The sequence below is a fragment of the Salvelinus alpinus genome, unplaced genomic scaffold (genome assembly GCF_045679555.1).
Source record: "Salvelinus alpinus unplaced genomic scaffold, SLU_Salpinus.1 scaffold_41, whole genome shotgun sequence".
Lineage (NCBI taxonomy): Eukaryota > Metazoa > Chordata > Actinopteri > Salmoniformes > Salmonidae > Salvelinus > Salvelinus alpinus.
This window is the reverse complement of record NW_027255982.1, coordinates 515,859-540,913: the sequence shown is the minus strand read 5'-3', so window position 1 is coordinate 540,913 and position 25,055 is coordinate 515,859. Positions and strand designations below refer to the sequence as shown.

At 42.9% G+C, this 25,055-nt stretch overlaps 2 protein-coding genes across 4 annotated transcripts in view; both read right to left on the bottom strand.

Annotated features, from left to right (window-relative positions):
• The window catches only part of LOC139567067 (F-box/WD repeat-containing protein 7-like), a 203,285-nt gene extending 194,764 nt beyond the window's left edge, over window positions 1-8,521 (bottom strand). The window contains exon 1 of one of the 2 annotated variants that reach the window (XM_071388516.1): window positions 8,089-8,521. The gene's annotated coding sequence lies outside the window, so the exon portion shown is untranslated. The remainder of the gene's footprint in view (window positions 1-8,088) is intronic. The other variant, XM_071388515.1, reaches the window with a different exon arrangement.
• Window positions 8,522-13,040: 4,519 nt separating this feature from the next.
• On the bottom strand, window positions 13,041-24,814 carry LOC139567066 (transmembrane protein 154-like). Of its 2 annotated transcripts, XM_071388512.1 has the most exons (9): window positions 24,565-24,813; window positions 22,985-23,056; window positions 22,789-22,854; window positions 22,616-22,675; window positions 22,214-22,372; window positions 21,799-21,856; window positions 19,183-19,259; window positions 18,611-18,657; window positions 13,041-15,524 (listed from the first exon to the last, which is right to left on the bottom strand). In XM_071388512.1, the coding sequence occupies exons 1-8, from the start codon at window positions 24,683-24,685 to the stop codon at window positions 18,623-18,625; spliced, it is 648 nt and encodes a 215-aa protein (XP_071244613.1). In that variant the 5' UTR covers window positions 24,686-24,813; the 3' UTR covers window positions 13,041-15,524; window positions 18,611-18,622. The 2 variants fall into 2 exon arrangements, with proteins under 2 accessions (XP_071244613.1, XP_071244615.1); XM_071388514.1 differs by lacking the exon at window positions 18,611-18,657 and having other exon boundaries at window positions 15,390-15,524; window positions 24,565-24,814.
• Window positions 24,815-25,055: the final 241 nt, after the last annotated feature.

Here is a 25,055-nt window from a genome sequence, read left to right as displayed (position 1 = left end):
AGACTAGTCAAGGACCATATCACCTCCACCTTACCTGACACCCGAGACACACTCCAATTTGCTTACCGCCCCAATAGGTCCACAGATGACGCAATCGCAACCACACTGCCCTAACCCATCTGGACAAGAGGAATACCTACGTGAGAATGCTGTTCATCGACTACAGCTCAGCATTTAACACCATAATACCCTCCAAACTAGTCATCAAGCTCGAGACCCTGCGTCTTGACCCCGCCCTGTGCAACTGGGTACTGGACTTCCTGACGGGCCGCCCCCAGGTGGTGAGGGTAGGTAACAACATCTCCACCCCGCTGATCCGCAACATTGGGGCCCCACAAGGATGCGTTCTGAGCCCTCTCCTGTAATCTCTGTTCACCCATGACTGCGTGGCCATGCACGCTTCCAACTCAATCATCAAGTTTGCGGACGACACTACAGTGGTAGGCTTGATTACCAACAACGACGAGACGGCCTACAGGGAGGAGGTGAGGGCCCTCGGAGTGTGGTGTCAGGAAATTAACCTCACACTCAACGTCAAACAAAGGAGATGATCGTGGACTACAGGAAACAGCAGAGGGAGCACTCCCCTATCCACATCGACGGGACAGTAGTGGAGAGGGTAGTAAGTTTTAAGTTCCTCGGCGTACACATCACGGACAAACTGAATTGGTCCACCCACACAGACAGCGTGGTGAAGAAGGCGCTGTAGCGCCTCTTCAACCTCAGGAGGCTGAAGAAATTTGGCTTGTCTCCAAAAGCACTCCCAAACTTTTACAGATGCACAATCGAGAGCATCCTGTCGGGCTGTATCACCGCCTGGTACGGCAACTGCTCCGCCCACAACCGTAAGGCTCTCCAGAGGGTAGTGAGGTCTGCACAACGCATCACCGGGGGCAAACTACCTGCCCTCCAGGACACCTACACCACCCGATGTCACAGGAAGGCCATAAAGATCATCAAGGACAACAACCACCCGAGCCACTGCCTGTTCACCCCGCTATCATCCAGAAGACGAGGTCAGTACAGGTGCATCAAAGCAGGGACCGAGAGACTGAAAAACAGCTTCTATCTCAAGGCCATCAGACTGTTAAACAGCCACCACTAACATTGAGTGGCTGCTGCCAACATACTGACTCAACTCCAACCACTTTAATAATGGAAGAATTATGTAAATAATGTATCACTAGTCACTTTAAACTATGCTACTTAATATAATGTTTACATACCCTACATTACTCATCCCATGTACAGTGGGGAGAACAAGTACACTGCCAATTTTGCAGGTTTTCCTACTTACAAAGCATGTAGAGGTCTGTAATTTTTATCATATGTACACTTCAACTGTGAGAGACGGAATCTAAAACAAAAATCCAGAAAATCACATTGTATGATTTTTAAGTAATTCATTTGCATTTTATTGCATGACATAAGTATTTGATCACCTACCAACCAGTAAGAATTCCGGCTCTCACAGACCTGTTAGTTTTTCTTTAAGAAGCCCTCCTGTTCTCCACTCATTACCTGTATTAACTGCACCTGTTTGAACTCGTTACCTGTATAAAAGACACCTGTCCACACACTCAATCAACCAGACTCCAACCTCTCCACAATGGCCAAGACCAGAGAGCTGTGTAAGGACATCAGGGATAAAATTGTAGACCTGCACAAGGCTGGGATGGGCTACAGGACAATAGGCAAGCAGCTTGGTGAGTAGGCAACAACTGTTGGCACAATTATTAGAAAATGGAAGAAGTTCAAGATGATGGTCAATCACCCTTGGTCTGGGGCTCCATGCAAGATATCACCTCGTGGGGCATCAATGATCATGAGGAAGGTGAGGGATCAGCCCAGAACTACACGGCAGGACCTGGTCAATGACCTGAAGAGAGCTGGGACCACAGTCTCAAAGAAAACCATTAGTAACACACTACGCCGTCATGGATTAAAATCCTGCAGCGCACGCAAGTTCCCCCTGCTCAAGCCAGAGCATGTCCAGGCCCGTCTGAAGTTTGCCAATGACCATCTGGATGATCAAGAGGAGGAATGGGAGAAGGTCATGTGGTCTGATGAGACAAAAATAGAGCTTTTTGGTCTAAACTCCACTGTTTGGAGGAAGAAGGATGAGTATAACCCCAAGAACACCATCCCAACCGTGAGGCATGGAGGTGGAAACATCATTCTTTGGGGATGCTTTTCTGCAAAGGGGACAGGACGACTGCACCATATTGAGGGGAGGATGGATGGGGCCATGTATCGCGAGATTTTGGCCAACAACCTCCTTCCCTCAGTAAGAGCATTGAAGATGGGTCGTGGCTGGGTCTTCCAGCATGACAACGACCCGAAACACACAGCCAGGGCAACTAAGGAGTGGCTCCGTAAGAAGCATCTCAAGGTCCTGGAGTGGCCTAGCCAGTCTCGAGACCAGAACCCTATAAAAAATCTTTGGAGGGAGCTGAAAGTCTGTATTGCCCAGCGACAGCCCCAAAACCTGAAGGATCTGGAGACGGTCTGTATGGAGGAGTGGGCCAAAATCCCTGCTGCAGTGTGTGCAAACCTGGTCAAGAACTACAGGAAAAGTATGACCTCTGTAATTGCAAACAAAGGTTTCTGTACCAAATATTAAGTTCTGCTTTTCTGATGTATCAAATACTTATGTCATGCAATAAAATGCAAATTAATTACTTAAAAATCATACAATGTGATTTTCTGGATTTTTGTTTTAGATTCCGTCTCTCACAGTTGAAGTGTACCTATGATAAAAATTACAGACCTCTACATGCTTTAGGAAAACCTGCAAAATCGGCAGTGTATCAAATACTTGTTCTCCCCACTGTATATACTGTACTCTATACCATCTACTGCATCTTGATGTAATACATGTATCACTAGCCACTTTAAACAATGCCACTTCATATAATGTTTACATACCCTACATTACTCATCTCATATGTATATACTGTACTCGATACCATCTACTGCCTCTTGCCTATGCCGTTCTGTACCATCACTCATTCATATTTTATGTACATATTTCTTTACACTGTGTGTATAAGGTAGTTGTGGAATTGTTAGGTTAGATTACTCGTTGGTTATTACTGCATTGTCGGAACTAGAAACACAAGCATTTCGCTACACTCGCATTAACATCTGCTAACCATGTGTATTTGACAAATAAAATTTGATTTGAAATAGTGTTAAATAGCATCTTTGACACACAAAGACCCAAACGGCGTTCCATAGAAGTCCTGGTTGAGAATGAAACCACTGAACAAATGAACAACGAAACAGCACAGCAAGTAAGTGAAAGAAATAGGTTTTGATTATGTTTTACTAGTAACGGGGACATACGTAAATGCCCAAAAAATAACTTTGATCAATGTGGTGTGTTTGTAACCTTTATTTAACTAGGCAGGTCAGTTAAGAACAAATTCTTATATACAATGACGGCCTACCAGGACGACGCTGGGCCAATTGTGCGCAGCCCTATGGGACTTCCAATCATGGCCGGGTGTGATACAGCCTGGATTCGAACCAGGGACTGTAGTGACACCTCTTGCACTGAGATGCAGTGCCTAAGACCACTGGGCCCATGTGTGTGTGTTAACTACTTAACTGTACTAGAAAGCTTTTAAAAGGGCAGCTCAAATTGTGAATAATGGTTATCAGTATCGTTCTTTTGGCAAGGAAAATATGTCATATCGGTGCATCACTAATTTGTATCTATTATTTGCAAACTTTATCATGAAATGAACAGCAGCAATACAAAACCATCACATTAGACAGTACATTCCTCACACACTAGATGTGTAATTAAAAGGGGAATTGCACTCAAATCAAAATGTTTTCGTTTTCCTCCAGACAACTGAGAAAATATAATTTGGGAAAATAAAAGAGAATAGAAAAATTGCTTTACCCAAGAAGGTTCCAATTCCAACCAACATTTACAGATTCATTGAGAGACAAACTTAAAATCAGCAAGGCACCTTCTTTGTACATGGGAAAAATATTTTTTAGAAGTTGTTTATTAACCATTAAAGTAGCAGGTACACTACCGTTCAAAAGATAGGGGTCACTTAGAAATGTCCTTGTTTTTGTCCATTAAATTTTTGTCCATTAAAATAACATCAAATTGATCAGAAATACAGTGCAGACATTGTTAATGTTGTGAATGACTATTGTAGCTGGAAATGGCTGATTTTATGGAATATCTACATAGGCCCATTATCAGCAACCATCACTCCTGTGTTCCAATGGCACGTTGTGTTAGCTAATCCAAGTTTATCATTTTAAAAAAGCTAATTGATCATTAGAAAACCCTTTTGCAATTATGTTAGCACATCTGAAAACTGTTGTCCTGATTAAAGAAGCAATAAAACTGTCCTTTAGACTAGTTGAGTATCTGGAGCATCAGCATTAGTGGGTTCGATTACAGGCTCAAAATGGCTAGAAACAAAGAACTTTCTCCTGAAACTCGTCAGTCTATTCTTGTTCTGAGAAATGAAGCCTATTCCATGCGAGAATTTGCCAAGAAACTGAAGATCTTGTACAACACTGTACTATTCCCTTCACAGAACAGCGCAAACTGGCTCTAACCAGAATAGAAAGAGTGGGAGGCCCCGGTGCACAACTGAGCAAGAGGACAAGTACATTAGTCTAGGTTGAGAAACAGATGCCTCACAAGTCCTCAACTGGCAGCTTTATTAATAGCACCTGCAGGTTGGTGGCACCTTAATTGGGGAGGACGGGCTCTTGGTAATGGCTAGAGCGGAATAGGTGGAGTGGTATCAAATACATCAAACAAAGTCCTCAACTGGCAGCTTCATTAAATAGTACCCGCAAACACCAGTCCCAACGTCAACAGTGAAGAGGTGACTCCGGGATGCTGTCCTTTTAGGCAGAGTTCCTTTGCCCATCTTTAATTTTTATTGGCCAGTCTGAGATATGGCTTTTTCTTTGCAACTCTGCCTAGAAGGCCAGCATCCCGGAGTCGCCTCTTCACTGTTGACGTTGAGACAGGTGTTTTGCGGGTACTATTACATTTTTTAAATGATAAACTTGGATTAGCTAACCCAACGTGCCGTTGGAACACAGGAGTGATGGTCGCTGATAATGGGCCTCTGTACGCCTATGCACTTATTCCATTAAAAATCAGCCGTTTCCAGCTACAATAGTCATTTAAAACACTAACAATGTCTACACTGTATTTCTGATCAATTTGATGTTATTTTAATGGACAAAAAGTAGCTTTTCTTTCAAAAACAAGGACATTTCCAAGTGACCCCAAACTTTTGAAAGGTAGTGTATATTGACACTAAGGACACGAGGAAGGGGAGAGACGAATGTGCCTATTTAAAAAGATGAATATATTTTTTGTGTAGCTCTCATGCTAAAAAAGGTTGTAGACCCCTGCTCTATTACAACTCCCATAAAAAGGAGACTTACATAGCCTATATTCATGACCTAATATTAATGGTATATACTAAAGAAAAGCCACTTGACAAGGTTAACCTCGCAAAGCAATCACACAGGCATTGAAGTGAGTAAGAGTTAGGCTATACAATACATGACTAGTCTATACGTTACATGACTAGTGTGTATAAGATGTCGGTTAATCTGTTATTGAGTAGCGACAGGCAGTATCACCTTGGTAATTCCAAGCACAAACTGTACTGAGAGAATCGTGTGTGTACATGTTTTTATGCTGTGAGAGCAGCAGCAATGATTTTGTTATCTGTTATTTGCATGGCTGTAAGAGCATGATGCAAGCCCTCTTGGATAAATCACCACTCGACACCAAAGGGTATTAAATGAGTGGACAATTTAATAACCAGGCCCGTAGGCTTAGAGTTTCAGAGGCCCTCAAAGAAACATCCAGCCAGTCCACATAAACAATTTGGATTAATGAACATGAATGTGTTCCATTACTCATCTCTTAACATTCTCCATTACCACCACAATCAGTGTGAAAAATGCTGTTATTCAGAAGAAGAAAAAAAACTTTGGTTGTCCCACTTCCTGGCTTTCATTAGAGAGGAGTACTGCATTGTTTTATACATCTCTTGGAGTCCTTAAGGGCCTTCTCTCTCCCTCCTGCTTCTCTCTCTTCTTCCATTCTGTTAGTTTGTGGAGGGCCTGAGCTCCGAGGAGTTATTGAGGACTCACTGTGCAGGGAGAGAGCAGAGAGGCTCTAAGCCTTATGAAGACAGAGGGACAAAGAGAGCAAGAGGAGAGCACAGAGTTAAAAGAAAGGAATTATTTGAGCAGGAAAAGAAAAGGGTTTCCTTTATCTTACTTTCCTACTTATAATTTAACTTCATTTTGTCTTGTGCAGGGGACAGCACAAAAAGGGACCACACTGAACTGTCAAGATTGCACGAGAACCCTCAGCACCAAGTCTTGAGAAGAAAGAAACTGGCTGTAGAGACTAGCAGTATGTACCTGCCTACAGGACAATGCATTGTTATAGGCATACACCTTTATTTTGAGGAACTATAGGTGGCTATTCACGGGGCCCAGATTTGTTAGGGGAGAAACGCAGTTGAAAAAACTATTCAACTGGTGTCTTGTTTAACATTCCTAAGTGCTGCATCACATATCCTTACAGTTGTTAGAGAGGAGTCATCAGGTACATTTCATAAGGAAAATGACACATACAGGAAGAACAATAATACATTTGACAATAGTGATTACATAAGAAGAAAATGCAGGTATTGCCGACATGACACCCTATAGACTTTCATAAGAGTAGACACCAAGTTTTGAAATGCACTGTTTACTTTACTTGATTCACTGTGGCAACGCAGTCAAGTATGACAGTTAGTGATACTGGGATGGTAACAGTAGTTACCTCAAAACCGCACATCAAACCTAACCCATCTCTCACTCCCCGTCATTTTAATGGGACCGTGCACACTTTGGCTAGTTTTTGTAACTATTCCGGTGTGATATCTAGGCTATTTTGATACGTTTGCAACGTTACCCATACAGGTTACGTAAACAGAAAATCTTAAAGTGACAACAATATTATCTCAGTCAACTTAAAACACATAACTAGCCAATATGAGAAGTCACTGTGCTTGGACGTTTTGCCTAGGTGTGCAGATATTGCTGTATTAACTAGATGTATAGTTAGCACGTGTTTATTTTTTATGCATGGTTTATATGAAATTGTACATTTACAAAAAAAGAGTTGCATTTGTTATCCTAGCTTGATAATCTCGAAGTTCTACATTCTGACTGATGCCATAGCCAGGAGCATGTGCTCGGCTCACACTGGCGCCGTTCCTCGCGGCTAGTAAGATGCACTCCAAAACGTTTACCTTACTTCAATAACCTTACGAAAAAACATTAAGCAAAATAACATTTGATAAAGTACAATCCGATAAACGTTAGCTTGCTTAGGTATCTAACTCGAAAGTCCGATCTTACAAACTAAACGTCATTGTGCATGCATGCTGTGTTGTAGCGAGTAAGTCAGGATGTTATGCTATCAGAAATTGGATGACTAGCATTAGCATAACAAAAGGAGACTGGCTAGCTAGCCTGATTTAGCGTGCGGTGCAATCTAGTTGGATAGCTAACTCACTCTCCAGCGAATCACTGAAATGATAAACCAACACTAACATAACGTTAGCATACTCCCGAAACAAAACAAGCAAAATAAACAACGTAAGACTTGTTTTTCGTGCAATGAAAGTGTGTTCTTGTCAGCCAGCAAGATAGCTAGCTAGTGCTAGTTAAAGTCCAGCAGATGGTTGGTAGCTAGCTACTAACGTTAGCTGACATGGACTACATTAGCTAGCTAGCCCCATTAGCTAGGTCAAGGTGGTCATGTTATTTATTACAAATGTATCCGTTTCGTTGCGTCTGAAAACACAGATTAACACATTTAATTCGTTCTCAATGTATATGCAAAGCTGATGTTTACAAATAGCTTAATTTAGTGAGAAACACTCTTGCAGCTGGCTAGCAAGGAATCGCTAGCTATCTCGCTGAAGTTAGATAACCATTCCGCTGCTCACTGTCTGGCCCACCGCTCTATTGTAACGATTTCTACGCCGGCACCACCCGTTTCCTTGTACCTCTTACCTCCGAAATTATCAGAGTAGAACACAGCAAAATGGACTCCGCCTCCGCCTGATGTGTCCAGAAAAACGGAGAGCTCCTCTTCAGGATACAGCTCACGTCGATGGCCCTTTTTGCCGTTGGGGTCTCCCTCCGCTTCGTATTTTCTCAGCAGTAGCTAGCTAGGCAACCTTCCCAGTTAGCCAACTGGCTAGCCTCGGATACCACTCTCAATACTTTCGTTTCTGCTTAGATATGACACCAAATTATAATATTTTTCAATTCGTCCAACAGTTCGGGTCACCCACAGACAAAAAAAATCCACTCGGGGATGGTGTATGGTCCGTGTCCGACCAGCACTGAAGGGGAATTAGCTGAAAATTAGACAGAGTTTATCCACTTGATGCTCTCCGCTACCTCAAGCGATAGTGCTCTCCGTTCTCTGTTCACTGACTAGTAGAGAGTTGGTAGTCGCAGGATGATGACGATGACCAAAACATTTTTTTAGAACGACGCAAACATGTTACGTCCGAAATAGTTGCTTGAACCTGTACTGTGTAGGGTAGTTATTATAATGAATATGATTGTTTTCATATAATTGGTCCAGTCTATTAGCTACTGTTTCTTATATTTCATACAAAGTGTGTGCGTGTGTGTGATTGTGCGCTTTATGTTTGTATCTTTTATTATTTTTTATTGTTGCATTTCGTTGGATGATGTATACCATGTGTATCCAGTACATATGATTAATACAACTTGAAACTTGAAATGCATCTGTGTGAAAAACCCAGGAGATTCCTACCAACTAATTTGAGCATAACGCTATTTCCTGGACCAGTGTCTAGCACAGCGCTGAAGCGAAGCGGCTGTGTGCCCGGCATTGTTTTGCTTTGTTTTACGGTCATTTCCATGTCCTGTATCTTAATCTGCCAGGGGAAGCTAGTCTGAAGGCCTGAGATATCACTAAGCGCCAAAGAATGTGATTCTGAGGAGCATGGAATTGACACTGGCACTGAGCCAACAAAAGCTGAAAAATATGCCTCAAAGTGAGAGTGAGTGAGGGAGAGCTTTTCCAGGCCAGGCAGACACAAATAAACTAAGAGCCTCTGTGGATAGCAGAGCAGCCTGGCAGTTGAAACCTTCACATGCAGGGAATCCTTATGTGGAAATTGAAAAGTCCCTCTGACTTGTCTGTCTTCATATTCGAATAGTACATTAGGTTGATTTGAGTATCCAGACAAAGGCAGAGGAATCAGTATGGTCATATTAGTTTCACATTGAAATACCAAAGGCTTTGTTGGAGTTATATGTTTAGACCACATCGCATCGGGCAACATAGAGTTGCGGAATATGAGGGGAAATTAATAACGTTAACATCCTATATGTCTCGGGACAGACCCAGGCTCCATAGAACATTTAGAATACGGCAGGAATCCATCAATGACAGAATGTCAGCTCTGTATGTTAAACCTCTGGACATTGACACAACAGGACAGCTTATTGCTGTGACGATTCTCAATTTACATAGCGATATTCCTCACATAACTGCACACATTACTCTGATTAACATGGAGCCTAGGCTAGGCTGTCCAGACCACAGCTACAGAGAAAAAAAAACACAACAAATGGCTTCCATCTGTTTCTATGACTGCTCCACCACTAGCATCCAGACCAGTGCTGTTGGAGAGTGCTCAGCCACGTTTGGCTGTTAAGACACTGGCCTGTGCATTCTCATTGTGCCTTTTTCTTACAAATCATAACTCCGCTCTCAGAAATAGACAAGGCTTCCCATTCTATTTGCATCATATGTTTTTTAAAGACCAATGACAAATCCCAGATGTCTTTCATCTCGCTCACAAAGTCTGAACTGAGTCTCAACTTGCGCCGAGGTATTTCCAGGCCCGCAGAGTTCATAGTTTGACACACACCCAATGTCCATTGATGGGCTGCTGTGTTGTGTTGAGAAATAGAGGGTCACAGTCAGTGATGGAGAACTGCTGTTGTCTGCTGACCATTAGGTTGGATGGTGGTCATGTGGCTAGTCTGTGTAATGATGGATGGAAAGTGGGTTTCATCATAATAATACAAAGCTTTCCCACATTCAGGAAACTTCTTTGCTCTGTTTTGACTAGATTAAACCATTACTCTGAGGTCAAGCCCTTACAACCGCCAACATGACCATAGGGAAACACAGCTCTTACTCTGTACAATAGGGAAGATGACATCGGTATTGTTTGTATCGGCCTTTCCCTGTGCAGTAGTTAAATAACCTCACAGAGGAAGAATATAGCTCAGTTGGCTGCATCAGGGTTTCTTGCTGTGAATGAAAGGGTTAACCCAGTATTGCCGGGAAAGGATCATGTGTTGCTCATCGGGCGTGCTGTGCCACACACAGCAGCAGCATAGTGCAATGTGAGATCTCATATCTTTGATGATGAGTGCGGGAAGGAAGGGGGCTTTTCTCTTCTCGCCGGACACGACTCGTCAAGAGGGCCTCGGCCTGGAGGCAAAGTGTGTCACTATCATAGATGTGATGATACCACACACACACTTTCTCTGTTTCACACACACACACACACACGTCTGTTTCCCTGGTGTGTACTGTGGCTGTGTGTGATTACCCTCTGCCCACTGGTTCAGTGTAGTAGGTAGCATAGATAAGCCACACACAAACAGAAAGATGAAGAGATGAGAAAGAGGTCGCCTCAGAACACCGCAGCCTCTCTGGAAAAGGAAAACATGGCTGACTGTGTGGCTGAGAGAGAGAATTGATTGGATGTGACAGTAACAATGGCTCAGGCCAGATAATGATACAGTGCACTACAGTAAGCCATGGATCCAGTACAGGGCAGAACAGACTGAGGATAGTGAACACAGAGAGAGAAACAGAAACCTGGTATGGCATTTGAATTGAATGTACAGTGTTGATATCACAGATTTCAGATGAATATATTTTTCTGCTCTGGCTGGGCAGAATGAACACGGACAAAACAGAAGGCTGACTTGATGAATGTATTGGTATCTCAGAGAGATGTATCTATCTCTGTGAACTGTCATTCATCAGTCTGTAGATTCACTTATTAGATTCCCATGAATAGATACTGTATCGTTTGTATAAAGAAAAGTTATTTGCAAGTTGACCCAATTCTCAGAAGAACTCTGCCAGCTAATCATCTTGTCTTCTATTTTTCTCACGCACAAGAAGTTGTCTTGTCATCTTGGCTCGTCTCCTATCTCTTTGGATTATCTCATCTGTTTATTTGAAGTGGCCTTTGTCTGATATCAGTGAGCGTCAACATTAGGCTTAGGTCATGTTTAGGTTGTGTCAGATCACCTTGTATGAGCGGCCCTTTCTGCTACGTACAAAGACACGACACAAACCAGAGCAACCAGAATCTAGCTCTGACTGTGAGAACAATGCTCACAGCCCTGGAAATGAACATTTGTAAGCATACACCGCTGTCATGAAGGTTACATATGAAGCAGTCTGAGGTCAACTACCATACACTGCTGTCATGAAGGTTACATATGAAGCAGTCTGAGGTCAACTACTACACACTGCTGTCATGAAGGTTACATATGAAGCAGTCTGAGGTCAACTACCATACACTGCTGTCATGAAGGTTACATATGAAGCAGTCTGAGGTCAACTACTACACACTGCTATCATGAAGGTTACATATGAAGCAGTCTGAGGTCAACTACTACACACTGCTATCATGAAGGTTACATATGAATCCGTCTGAGGTCAACTACCAGTCCAGTGTAATATGTGGTAGTATAATAGTTATTAGCTGATCTGTGATCCGTTTTGCATTTCAACTGTTAACAATTACAGTAAGTTCAGAATCAGATAAAGTAATATTTAGGGGCAACCTTTCCCTGGGGTGCGCAGTAGAGTACCAACACGTGCAGTGCTATATCAACTAGATGTTTATTTATTTATTTATTTAACTAGGCAAGTCAGTTAAGAACTTAAGAACAAATTCTTATTTAACAATGACGGCCTACCCCAGACAACGCTGGGCCAAGTGTTCGCCACCCTATGGGACTCCCAATCACGGCCGGATGTGATAAAGCCTGGACTTGAACCAGGGACTGTAGTGACGCCTCTTTCACGGAGATACAGTGCCTTAGACCGCTGCGCCACTCAGGAGCCCAAACTATATCAGATATATCTGACAAGACAGATGTATTTATTTTTTGATCAAATGTTTATTTTATTTTATTTATATTGACATAGGGGTACAAAGAAAATATGGAGGAGACACATTAACCCTCCGCCCTGAAACCCCCCCCCCCCCTCAACCTCCATCACTCAAGACATATTTATAAAGTAGCTCTATAGACTTCTTAAATGACTTTTAAAAGTCTCCTCTAGACACTCATCAAAAAACGCCAGACGTTTCAATGATCTAAAGAGATATAACATGTTTATATGCCATATACTGTCACTGTAACTGTCCAGGTGAAAAGCAGAAACACTGGTGGGAGACCTTGAGCGGTAGTTTCAGACAGTACATTGGTAATGATGTAACGAGAGAGAGAGAGGAGGGAGAATAGCGAGTCCATCTCTCCTGGCGTTTATTCCTTATTGATATGCATTGCTTTCCAGGATATCTGTCCTTGCTGCTCTTCGCCAGCCTCCTTTAATATGAATCAAATTACCATCCATCAGGTATATAGAGGGAAGAGAGGGGGATGAGAGGGGGATGGGGGATGGGTTTCTGGCTCTACCACACACACACACCAGTGGAGGCTGCTGAGGGGAGGACGGCTCATAATAATGGCTGGAACGGAGCATATGGAATGGCATAAAGCACATGGAAACCATGTGTTTGATAGCGTTACACCTATTCCACTCCAGCCATTACCACGAGTCCGTCCTCCCCAATTAAGGTGCCACCAACCTCCTGTGACACATACAGGGACAGACGAAGTGGCACACATTAATGGGCCCGCGCACACAAACAAAATAGCGCGTCACAGATTTATTGATGATTTACAAATATGCAAATATATTGTCCGGACAGTTGGTTCCTTGTTGAAATTATTACTCTTTACTACAATAACTACTGCTGTAACACTTGAATTACTGACAAGTATGAGGACCTAACAGAGATTGAGGGACCAAATTCACTCCTATGACCATAAGCAAATATCAATATTTGTATCAAATCAAGCACAATATACACATTTAAAAAATATACATGCAAGTAAAAAAAAGATCTTCCACATATTTACAATGAAAGTTACTGCAAAATACTGACTGTCACATAGAGCTGAGCATAACATTTATACATTGATGTGACGAGAATTTGTAGATTCAGATTGCATATCAACAACACCACTATCATTGGAGGAAAAACATATTCAACCAATGAAAGACAGTGTACCATCAACAGGAATGACATGCTTAGGAAGTAATGACAGTAATTGTGAAATACTGTTTCTCAAAGAAAATCATGGAAAACAAAACATCACAAGACAGTCACTGTATATAACAACCCAACTGAAATTTGCACTCTGTGAAAATATCTCGCAGACTATCTCAGAAATTACCTTCCCTTATCCCTCTTGAATTCTAAACAGCTTTAGCATTGCGTGACGCGCATGAACCAAAGCAAAGCAGTGTACCAGCAGTTCTCAGTTATCTCATGCATAAAACGATAGACAGGGTTTCGTAATTAGAGTCGGAGTTTGTGAGAGCGAGAGAGACAGAGAGAGACAAAGAGACAGAGACAGAGAGAGAGAGAGTGAAAGAGAGACAGAGAGATAGATCCACATGCAGTCTGTGTACTACAACCAGAAGGGACAGAGCAGAGGAGAGGAGGAGAGACTAGCTAGTCTTTAGCATAAACATTTGTTGAGCCATCATATCTATCATGGGACTGGGTTAGAGCCATCATATCTATCATGGGACTGGGTTAGAGCCATCATATCTATCATGGGACTGGGTTAAAGCCATCATATCTGTCATGGGACTGGGTTAAAGCCATCATATCTATCATGGGACTGGGTTAAAGCCATCATATCTGTCATGGGACTGGGTTAGAGCCATCATATCTATCATGGGACTGAGTTAGAGCCATCATATCTATCATGGGACTGAGTTAGAGCCATCATATCTATCATGGGACTGGGTTAGAGCCATCATGTCTATCATGGGACTGGGTTAAAGCCATCATATCTATCATGGGACTGGGTTAAAGCCATCATATCTGTCATGGGACTGGGTTAAAGCCATCATATCTGTCATGGGACTGGGTTAGAGCCATCATATCTATCATGGGACTGAGTTAGAGCCATCATATCTATCATGGGACTGAGTTAGAGCCATCATATCTATCATGGGACTGGGTTAGAGCCATCATGTCTATCATGGGACTGGGTTAAAGCCATCATATCTATCATGGGACTGGGTTAAAGCCATCATATCTATCATGGGACTGGGTTAAAGCCATCATATCTATCATGGGACTGGGTTAGAGCCATCATATCTATCATGGGACTGGGTTAGTTGGCCGTTGGAATAAGACTATATACCATCTGGTATGGCTTTACTGTGGGCATGGAATATGTGTTTATGTTGTAAAGGGGAGGGCCTGTAGGATCTTTGGAGGTCAAGTTCTGATATTGTTGTCTGGGTGTCAGAACATGGCTACCGACACCTGCTTTCAGCAATAGTTTTATACGTTTTACTCCACAGGAGGCTGCTGAAGGGAGGACAGCTCATAATAATGGCTGGAACGGAGCGAATGGAACGGCATCAATCGCATGGAAACCAAGTGTCTGATGTATTTGATAGCATTCCACTCATTCTGCTCCAGCCATTACCCCGAGCGCATCCTCCTCAATTAAGGTGCCACCAACCTCCTGTGTTTTACTCCTTCCTCTCTCACTGATTCCTTCTCTCACTGCATGACAGCTGAATACAAAAGACAATAAAACAATCACATAAAAAGTGTATATGAACTTGAAACAATAACTAAAAAGGCACTGTACTGAGTTGATGGCGTTGCAAAAAGCATTCATTATTAGGCCGACCACAATCAGGATCCGTGTAGTGAAAGGACTATTGCCACACACTGTTTCTCCATAGAGTCTATACCACAGTACAATTGACTGTGGAGTGCGCAGATTTGAAGATGTTACGTTCTAAGAACGTTTAACTTGTGCATTTATTGTTACTTGTCTTTTGTTTATGCTGAAATGGAAAATAAATTCAGCATTTCCTGTTTTTTTGCAGTCACCTTGGTGGAGGTGTTGCTTTCTCATTGTCAATGTGGTCGGTTGATGACATTGCCTTGACATTGACATGAATAGAAGAAGCCTGCAGTGCTGCTGGGTAACAGAATGTCCTTCCCTGCGATGGGGAAATGTCCTTTGTCACCGGCAGTACAGCAAGAGGACGGTTGGGAGAGAGAATTGACTGACTCCATGACTCTTTAGGGACTAGCCTAGAGGAGACAGACAGACAGGGAGAGGTCATGTGACTACATACAGTACAGTACATGTTCATACAATCAATAGAATAACATCCTTCATTGGAAGGAGTGACGTGATGTTTTAACATTCGTTTGGTTGTCACACCAGACCCTCTGACCTACAGTATCACAAGCCAAAGGTCCTTGGGAAGGAATGAGAATGATGTCATTTCACAATCAGATACGTTGATCCTCTAGTCTACACCAAACTGTCAATAAATCCCCCATTGGAAACAACAGATATTTACAGTTGATTTTTATGTAGTTACAGTAGGTCTACAATAGGGCATGCTGTCTACAGCAGTGGAGGCTGGTGGGAGGAGCTATAGGAGGACGGGCTCATTGTAATGGCTGGAATGGAATTATGGAACGGAGTCAAAAATGTGGTTTCCATATGTTTGATGTGTTTTATACCGTTCCATTTATTCCATTCCAAACATTACAATGAGCCCGTCCTCCAAATAGCTCCTCCCACCAGCCTCCACTGGTCTACAGTAGGCCTGCCCTACACAGTTAACTGAGAGTAATCTATGACCCTCCACCCTTATGGCACGCTGCAAAATAACAGAACCCTGGGGGAAAAAAGCTGTGTGTGAATGACGTGAGCTCACAGCTAGTCTAATGGACCTTGACCCTCCCAGCCTTTCTGAGAGAGAGAACAAGGGGCCATCCCTACGCCCTGTTGCGCCACACTTCCATGCATGCCTGTGGTAATCGCTAACAGATGTCAGGACTCTTCCTGCTTCAGAGGGTTAGAAGGTTACGATGGGTACAGAGGACTAGGGGACAGAGTTCAGCAGTCACTGTGTGTGTGTGTGTGTGTGTGTGTGTGTGTGTGTGTGTGTGTGTGTGTGTGTGTGTGTGTGTGTGTGTGTGTGTGTGTGTGTGCCCTTATGTCAGTAAGTGAGGCATGTGCTTGTGCAGTCATGTGTATTTTTCTGTGCGTGTGAGTGTGTGTGTCAGTGAGATAATAGAACCATGTGTGGGCGTATGTGAGACTCTGTCTCGCTCTGTATCTGTATCTGTATTTGTGTGTGTGTGTGTGTGTGTGGCCACCACGTATCAAAACAAGGTATGCAGGGGGAACAGAAATGACTGTTGTGGTGGGCCGGGCGACTGCAGGTTGACTTCGGGCGTTAGTTGAGCTGTGTTTCCTCTGTCAGATTGGTGCAGCTGGCTTCCGGGTTAGGCGGGCGGTTGTTAAGAAGTGCGGTTTGGCGGATCATGTTTCTGGGGGCGCATGACTCGACCTTCGCCTCTCCCGAGCCCGTTAGGGAGTTGCAGCGATGAGACAAGATCGTAATTGGATCGCAATTGGATATCATGAAATTCGTAAGAAAAACAGGGTAAAATACAAATCCCCCCCCCCGGCGCACAATTGGCCCAGCGTCATCTGGGTTTGGCCGTCATTGTAAATAAGAATTTGTTCTTAACTGATTTTCCTAGTTAAATAAAGGATAAATATCTGCGCATGATGAGTATGTACACTACCGTTCAAAAGTTTGGGGTCACTTAGAAATGTCCTTGTTTTTGAAAGAAAAGCACATTTTTTGTCCATTAAAATAGCATCTAATTGATCAGAAATACAGTGTAGACATTGTTCATGTTGTAAATGACTATTGTAGCTGGAAACGGCCGATTTTTTATGGAATATCTGCATAGGCGTACAGAGGCCCATTATCAGCGACCATCACTCCTGTGTTCCAATGGCACGTTGTGTTAGCTAATCCAAGTTTATCATTTAAAAGGCTAATTGATCATTAGAAAACCCTTTTGCAATTATGTTAGCACAGCTGAAAACTGCTGTTCTGATTAAAGAAGCAATAAAACTGGCCTTCTTTAGACTAGTTGAGTATCTGGAGCATCAGCATTTGTGGGTTCGATTACAGGCTCAAAATGGCCAGGTCACAGAACAGCACAAACTGGCTCTAACCAGAATAGAAAGAGGAGTGGGAGGCCCCGGTGCACAACTGAGCAAGAGGACAAGTACATTAGTCTAGGTTGAGAAACAGACGCCTCACAAGTCCTCAACTGGCAGCTTTATTAATAGTACCTGCAGTTTGGTGGCACCTTAATTGGGGAGGACGGGCTCTTGGTAATGGCTAGAGCGGAATAGGTGGAACGGTATCAAATACATCAAACAAGGGGCGAAACTTTCAATGGGGACAGAGGGGACATGTCCCCCCCACATTCTGAAATTGCATTTTTGTTCCCCCGAGCTTTATCATTGGAATGTAATACAAAATGAGGCAACGGTGTGCTTTAGGACCATGTGGACGCCTCTGAGTGGTCGGGTAGGCTGTTTGGAGTGTTTATCCGACTGGATAAAAATAAAATAATGTTCCTCCCACTTCTAAAACAAAAGTTGCACCACTGCATCAAACATGTTGTTTTCAAGTGTTTGATACCATTCCATTTGCTCCCTTGGAGACATTATTATGAGCCGTCCTCCCCTCAGCAGCCTCCACTGACCAAGGCCTGTATTTTTAAAGTGTCACAGAGTACGTGTGCTGATCTAGGGTCAGGTCTCCCCATCCATGTCCATCTTAGTAATTATTACCTAAAAGGCTAAACTGATCCTAGATTCATTCTTAATCAAATGATAGACTGTTGAGTTTCATGTTACAGTAACAGCAGGACAGGTCAACCCACGTCAACAGCAGCAGGTCATGTTATTATGTCACCAGGACAACACATTATGTCATCACCAGGCTGTCTGTCCTCCCTCCCTGTTCCTGAGTTGCTGGGTGTGACTGACGCATTCACCAGTCACCACCGTGGACTCTATTCAATCCGCATTACAGATATTCAGCGTTATTAAAGCGTGATTGAAATGTAAACGTAATATTCCGCGTTAGCGGAGACTACGTTCACGGTAAACGCTGCCTATGTCGGCTCAATCGGGAATTACCTTTACATTTATATCGCGCAATCTGTAACGATTCAGTGATGCAGATTGAATAGAGCCCATGATCTTATCCTGCAGCGTTGCTACATAAACAGCAAAGTACAGTAGAGTTGACTACTATAGTGTTAGTAAATAACAGGTGTATGTTTACCATGATCTCATGTTAGATCCCTTGTCCAGAGTCCATTCGAACTCCACCTAAAAAAACAAATTAACAGCTCATGTGACGAATACAATATCCCTGTATAAATCCCAAACAATATGGACATTTACAGTCTACGAATAGCTTTCCTATCAGTATGTACTTAGATATTTAAAGTGCACATATAAAAGGAATTGACTCCAGTCTAGTCCATGTGTGAACGCTATCGTCACACTTGCAGTGGCTCAGTAATAAAGTATACAATGGCGCCCTCTATTGGAGAACAGTTATACTCTACCAACCTGTTTTCACAGTAGCATTTATCAGGGAAAGGCATGTGATTACATATGTCCAAATTTCAATTACTAAACAGGAGTGAGTAGTCAACAGAGTTTACAACAGACAGATCTTCTTATTGTGAACCAAGAGTAGTCTAATGCTTGGAAAACAAGGACGACCATTGCCAACTAACATACAAGATATACAGCCTCAGCTCAGATTGTTCCAGTTATGCATTATTTTCAAAGATAATTATTAGTGGGCTGCTATACATTTTCTCTTGGGGTTTTTAGACGACTCACCATCTTTATTCATCCACTGTTCCAGGTCTTCCATCTCCAGCTCCAACACAGAGGGGACATCATCCTCAAACATGGGCCTGGAAAACAGACAACATAGCCAGCCCATCATATTAGTGTTTTGACATTCGAAAATGACAAAATAAAGGGACTAAAATGAAGGGAGTGTAGAGGGGGAAAAAATACAAACATCCACTGTTGAGGTATAAAGACAATCCAAAACAGTTGAGGGGTTTCTCACACGGTGTACTGGTCTCAAATTAAACTCCTTAGGAATATGCTGTTTTCCACTGATTTCCACCCAAAACTGTTGGTATTTGAATAGGCACTGTCCTTCCCTCCAATAGAGTTTGACATGATTTTCTACTCAAGGCCATTTGAGTGGTAGTATTGCTGATTCCCACAGGAGGGCGCTCTCGTCATTGATTATAGTTTTCTGTCAACTTGCTGAAGTCATCATGGACACATGATTGGCTTAGAGAGAGAGAGCATTCATATGCAGTGTAAAGTTTTGACAGGATATCACTTTTGATGGTTATTTCCTTTATGCTAGTCTTTCTCTTACACTAAAGATAACTTAGTCATACCGTACATTCTCACACGGAGGCTGGTTACCAGGGACAGGGTGTCATATCATAGCAGGAGGAACTTGAGGTTTGCCATATTTCTGCTGAAATGCTATTTCATAAGTTCTCAGGCTAATGTGTAAACACTTAGATTCACACATGATACTTCTTGACTATATACTTTATGTCAGATATGAGAGACTGGTGTGTGTGTGTTTGTGTGAAACAACTTGTTGAGGAAAAGAGCACATGCGCACGCACACACACACACACACACACACACACACACACACACACACACACACACACACACACACACACACACACACACACACACACACACACACACACACACACACACACACACACACACACACACACACACACACACACACACACACACACACACACACACACACACACGCCTGTTTCAAACTCCTCAACGTCTTTCTTTCTAAACAGGAAATAACAAACAGAGGTGAGAAAGGGTGAGGTCAAAATCATACCAAGGAAACAGATTTACCGCCTATTACGAATTTGAGTGACTGCAACTTGAAATGTATAGAGAGCACAGTCAAGACAGCAGTAGCCTAGATACAGTGCATTCAGAAAGTATTCAGACCCCTTGACTTTTTCCACATTTTGTTATGTTACAGCCTTATTCTAAAACGTATTAAATTGTTTTGTCCCTTCATCAATCTACACACAATACTCCATAATGACAAAGCAAAAACGGTTTTTTAAACGTCTTTCCAAATGTATAAAAAATATCACATTTACTTAAGTATTCAGACCCTTTACTCAGTACTTTGTTGAAACACCTTTGGCAGTGATTACAGCCTTGAGTCTTCTTAGATATGACGCTACAAGCTTGGCACACCTGTATTTGGGGATTTTTAGTTCTCTCCAGAGATATTCCATCGGGTTCAAGTCCGGGCTCTGGCTGGGCCACTCAAGGACATTCAGACTTGTTCCGAAGCCACTCCTGCGTTGTCTTGGCTGTGTGCTTAGGGTCATTGTCCTGTTGGAAGGTGAACTTTCGCCCCAGTCTGAGGTCCTGAGTACTCTGGAGCAGGTTTTCGCCAAGGATCTCTATGTACTTTTCTCCGTTCATCTTTCCCTCAATCCTGACTAGTCTCCCAGTCCCTGCCGCTGAAAAACATCCCCACAGCATGATGCTGCCACCACCATACTTCACCGTAGGGATGGTGCCAGGTTTCCTCCAGACGTGACACTTGGCATTCAGGCCAAAGAGTTCAATCTTGGTTTTATCAGACCAGAGAATCCTTTTTATTATGGTCTGAAAGTCCTATAGGTACTGTTTGGCAAACTCCAAATGGGCTATCATGTGCCTTTTACTGAGGAGTGACTTCCGTCTGGCCACTCTACCATAAAGGCCTGGTTGGTGGAGTGCTGCAGAGATGGATGTTCTTCTGGAAGGTTCTCCCAACTCCACAGAGGAACTATGGAGCTCTGTCAGAGTGACCATCGGGTTCTTGGTCACCTCCCTGACATTGGCCCTTCTTCCCTGATCGCTCAGTTTGGCCGGGCGGCCAGCTCTAGGAAGAGTCTTGGTGGATCCAAACCTCTTCCATTTAGTGTTTTTTTTAGGTTAACAGTTTTGGACCCTTGTGTACTAGGCAGTAGGTGAAACTCACTACACATTAGCACAGTTGACATGATTTATTTCTGCTGTGTTCTTGTGGACCTTCAATGCCTTTCCAAATCATGTGCAATCAATTGAATTTACCACAGGTGGACTCCAATCAAGTCGTAGAAACATCTCAAGGATGATCCATGGAAACAGGATGCACGCACCTGAGCTCGATTTCGAGTCTCATAGCAAAGGTATTTCTGTTTTTTGCAAAAATGTCTAAAAACCTGTTTTCACCTTGTCATTATGTGGTATTGATTGTAGATTGATGAGGGAAATACATTTAAAAATATATATTTTAGAATAAAGCTGTAATGTAACAAAATGTGGAAAAAGTCAAGGGGTCTGAATACCTCCCGAATGCACTATATAACTCATAGTGCAGTGTTCAATACTTACATTGGAACGTTTTCTGTGTCATCGCTACCATGCAAATATTTATCCTCTTCTACATGATCTGGAATAGGAAACCATCCTTATAGCCAACATCGTGCACCATCTCATAAAGTAATGTCAACGTACATTAACAATATCCACTCATACATTGTATACTCTATTGTGGTTGAGTATACAACTGTAGGCCTACACACTATTCTAAATAGGTATGCACAAAACTAAACATACCCCAACTCAGAGCTGTTTTTCACAAGTCATAGTGTTGTAAAGTACCCATGCAATGAACAGGACGACTGAATAGTACAATACATCTAGTCATAAGCAGATCTGTCATGGTGTGTGAGAATGGGGTCATGTCGCCTGTTGCTCCTCATCACGTGGACATATTTCCAGCTATAGCACAGTTCTCATGACTTACCAGAATTGCTCTTTTCTTTCCGATTCCATCTGCGGTTGATTATGACTACGCCCACTACCATGGCGATTATCACGACCACCAGCACAACAGGAACCAGGACGAAGGTGAGACTCAGACTGTCCTCCAGTGGTGCTTCAGAGGATTTGAGCTGATCCTCCCCTGGAAGAGGAACCATCACGGTGGGAAACTGATCATGTTGCTACAGATGGAACACCTGCTTGTCTGCAATGTTTCTGCAATTATTTTCACCATCTCAACAATCGTTTCTAACACACGGTTTTCTTAAACACTACATCCGTTTTGTTGTTTGTGTTCAATCAATCAAATCAATCCAGTTTATTTTATAAAGCCCCTTTGACATCAGCTGTTGTCACAAAGTGCTGAGGTACTGATGAAATATACCTTCTGAATTGACACCTGTACTGAATCCAGAACCAGATTCAGCTTCAGTCTCATATCCCTCTGAAATGACATAAAATGAAATGAAAAACCAGAGGGCCTTTTTTTGTCGTCATGCAAGGCTCTGATGGAAATCAGGTAACGGAATTGTGTTATGGAGACAGGTGTAATCTCACCTGAAGGACTCTCAGATGATAGGTATGAGTCTGGTGTAGGGGTAGCGTCACTTACAGTTGGGATCACTGGGGACATTGAGAAAAGTATCAACACAAGCACATCTAATGCCAAATCCGTTGGAAAGGGACAGTTATGAGCTATTGCCACCAGGTTGTGTTGGAGGAGTATGCACAGCAGATAACAGCTAAAGCTCACCTGAGAACCCAGCATCATTTTCTGTTTGTGTTTCTTCAACAGTATTTGTGTCCTCATCACCCTGGCAGAACACTGCAATGAATGAAAGAGTCAATGGTTAAGCAACATAGGGCCAGGAGTTTTTCCTTATAACACGACCTGACCTTAAGCCTACTGTATAACGAGAGCCAAGGGGAAAATCATCACCCTAGTTTTATGCAATTTAGAATATTTGGGATTCATAAAAAACCCACGAAAGACTCCACTATGTGCAAACTACACTGAGTCAGACAGTGTGATACTGTTTCCCAGAAAAAGGAGTTTAAACAATCAGATCTTTGGATGTGAATCAGTTTGGGCCTGTCAGTAGTGTACTTGGGTTGAGAGCTGTGACCTTAATCATGTTTAACAAAATGGGCCTATATATCATACACTCTTCCAAAAATGGGTTCCAAAGGGGTTCTTCAGCTGTCCCCATAGGATAACCCTTTTTGGTTTCAGGTAGAACCCTTTTTGGTTACAGGTAGTGCCCCTTTGGGGTCCATGTAGAACCCTCTGTAGCTGGAACCAAAAGCGTTCTACCTGGAACCAAAAATGGTTCTTCAAAGGGTTCTCCTATGGGGACAGCCTGATAACCCCTTTAGGTTCTAGATAGCACCTTTCTTTGTGTAGGTTAACCCCGGACATTCCAAGAACCATCACAGACACTTCTTACTGTAAATGTTTGGGCATGTACAGTGTAATTCAAAATCTATGTGTTGAGGAGGCATGGGCATGGCATTAAAAACCCTTCCAAATTAACATATTCCTTGGTTACCAGCCAGTGGTTACAGTGAAAAAGGCAAGGCACATATACTGGCAGTAGACTCTATGACTCTTTAAACTAAAAAGAAGTATCACACAGATGGAGATAACATGCACTGCAGAGGGAACAAACTGTGCCGTAAGGTCTCGGTAATGCCATTGCGAAAATGTTTCTGCAAATGGTTTTCCTACTAACAAAACACAATGTTCTCGTTCTTTCGTGAAGATGGGTCTTTTGAAATAAAACAGGAACATCAACGTTTCACTGTGTTTATAGCTGATTCTTATCATTCGTAACTAACTACCCGTTGCAAGAAGGGATGTGAACTCAGCCTCTTTCACAACTGAAATGTAACAGAGATGTACAAAGACAATAACATCCGTTTGAATAGAAGTGAACAAGCTCTCGGAGAGCTATTCAAATATTCAACTTCAGAAAGCATTGTGAAGCAACTCAAAGACACATGTAACCATACAGCAGCGATTACTCAGGTACGGTGTGTAAGACCTACTGGATAGAATACCATGTAGTCAAAAGGCCTAGAACTTTCACTATCTCTTCATGAAACGTGTCCACACATATTTCAGCAGCCACAACCCGCCAATATAAACCACATTTCAGCAGACTATTACATTCTCAGGCAAACTGAAAAAAAGAGCAGAACAGAGAGACACCAAGAGAAAACAGACAGGTAATGAAAGTGAGTGAATGTAGGAGAGTAGAGAAAGCCATGAAAGCTCTGTTTCCAATGAGCAGTAAGGGCAAATCATCTTTCCAATCCACAGTCCACACCTACCAGTCCCTGCCAGGCAGGCTGTCAGAGCCAGCAGCAACATGATCGACGATGGGGTCATTTCCCTGTGGCCTCTCCTCCCTCTCGTCCTTGTGTTACCATGGACAGAGGCAGCAGCAGACATAGTGACATTGTGTGGTGGTGGTGCCCATTTCCTTCTGCCTACTAATGTCTGTCACGGCATCCTACTTCCTGATTCGGGGCTGCTTTTGACTCACCTAGAGACTCACCGAGACGAGGAGGAGGGAGAGAATGAGAGAGAGGGCGAGGGGGGAGAGAGAGAGAGATAGGGAGGGAGGGAGGGAGGTAAGAGAGAGAGAGAGAAAAAAAAGAGAGGGAGAGAGAGAAACCTACACAGCCACATAGCTACACACACGCAGCTGGATCACTCTTGCGGATGTGATGCAATTAACTGTGTGCCTGTAGCCACAAGCCTGGCAGCTCCTCTGCTCTCTGCTGAAGCAAATTCCTCCCAGTTAAGGTATTCAAGCAAT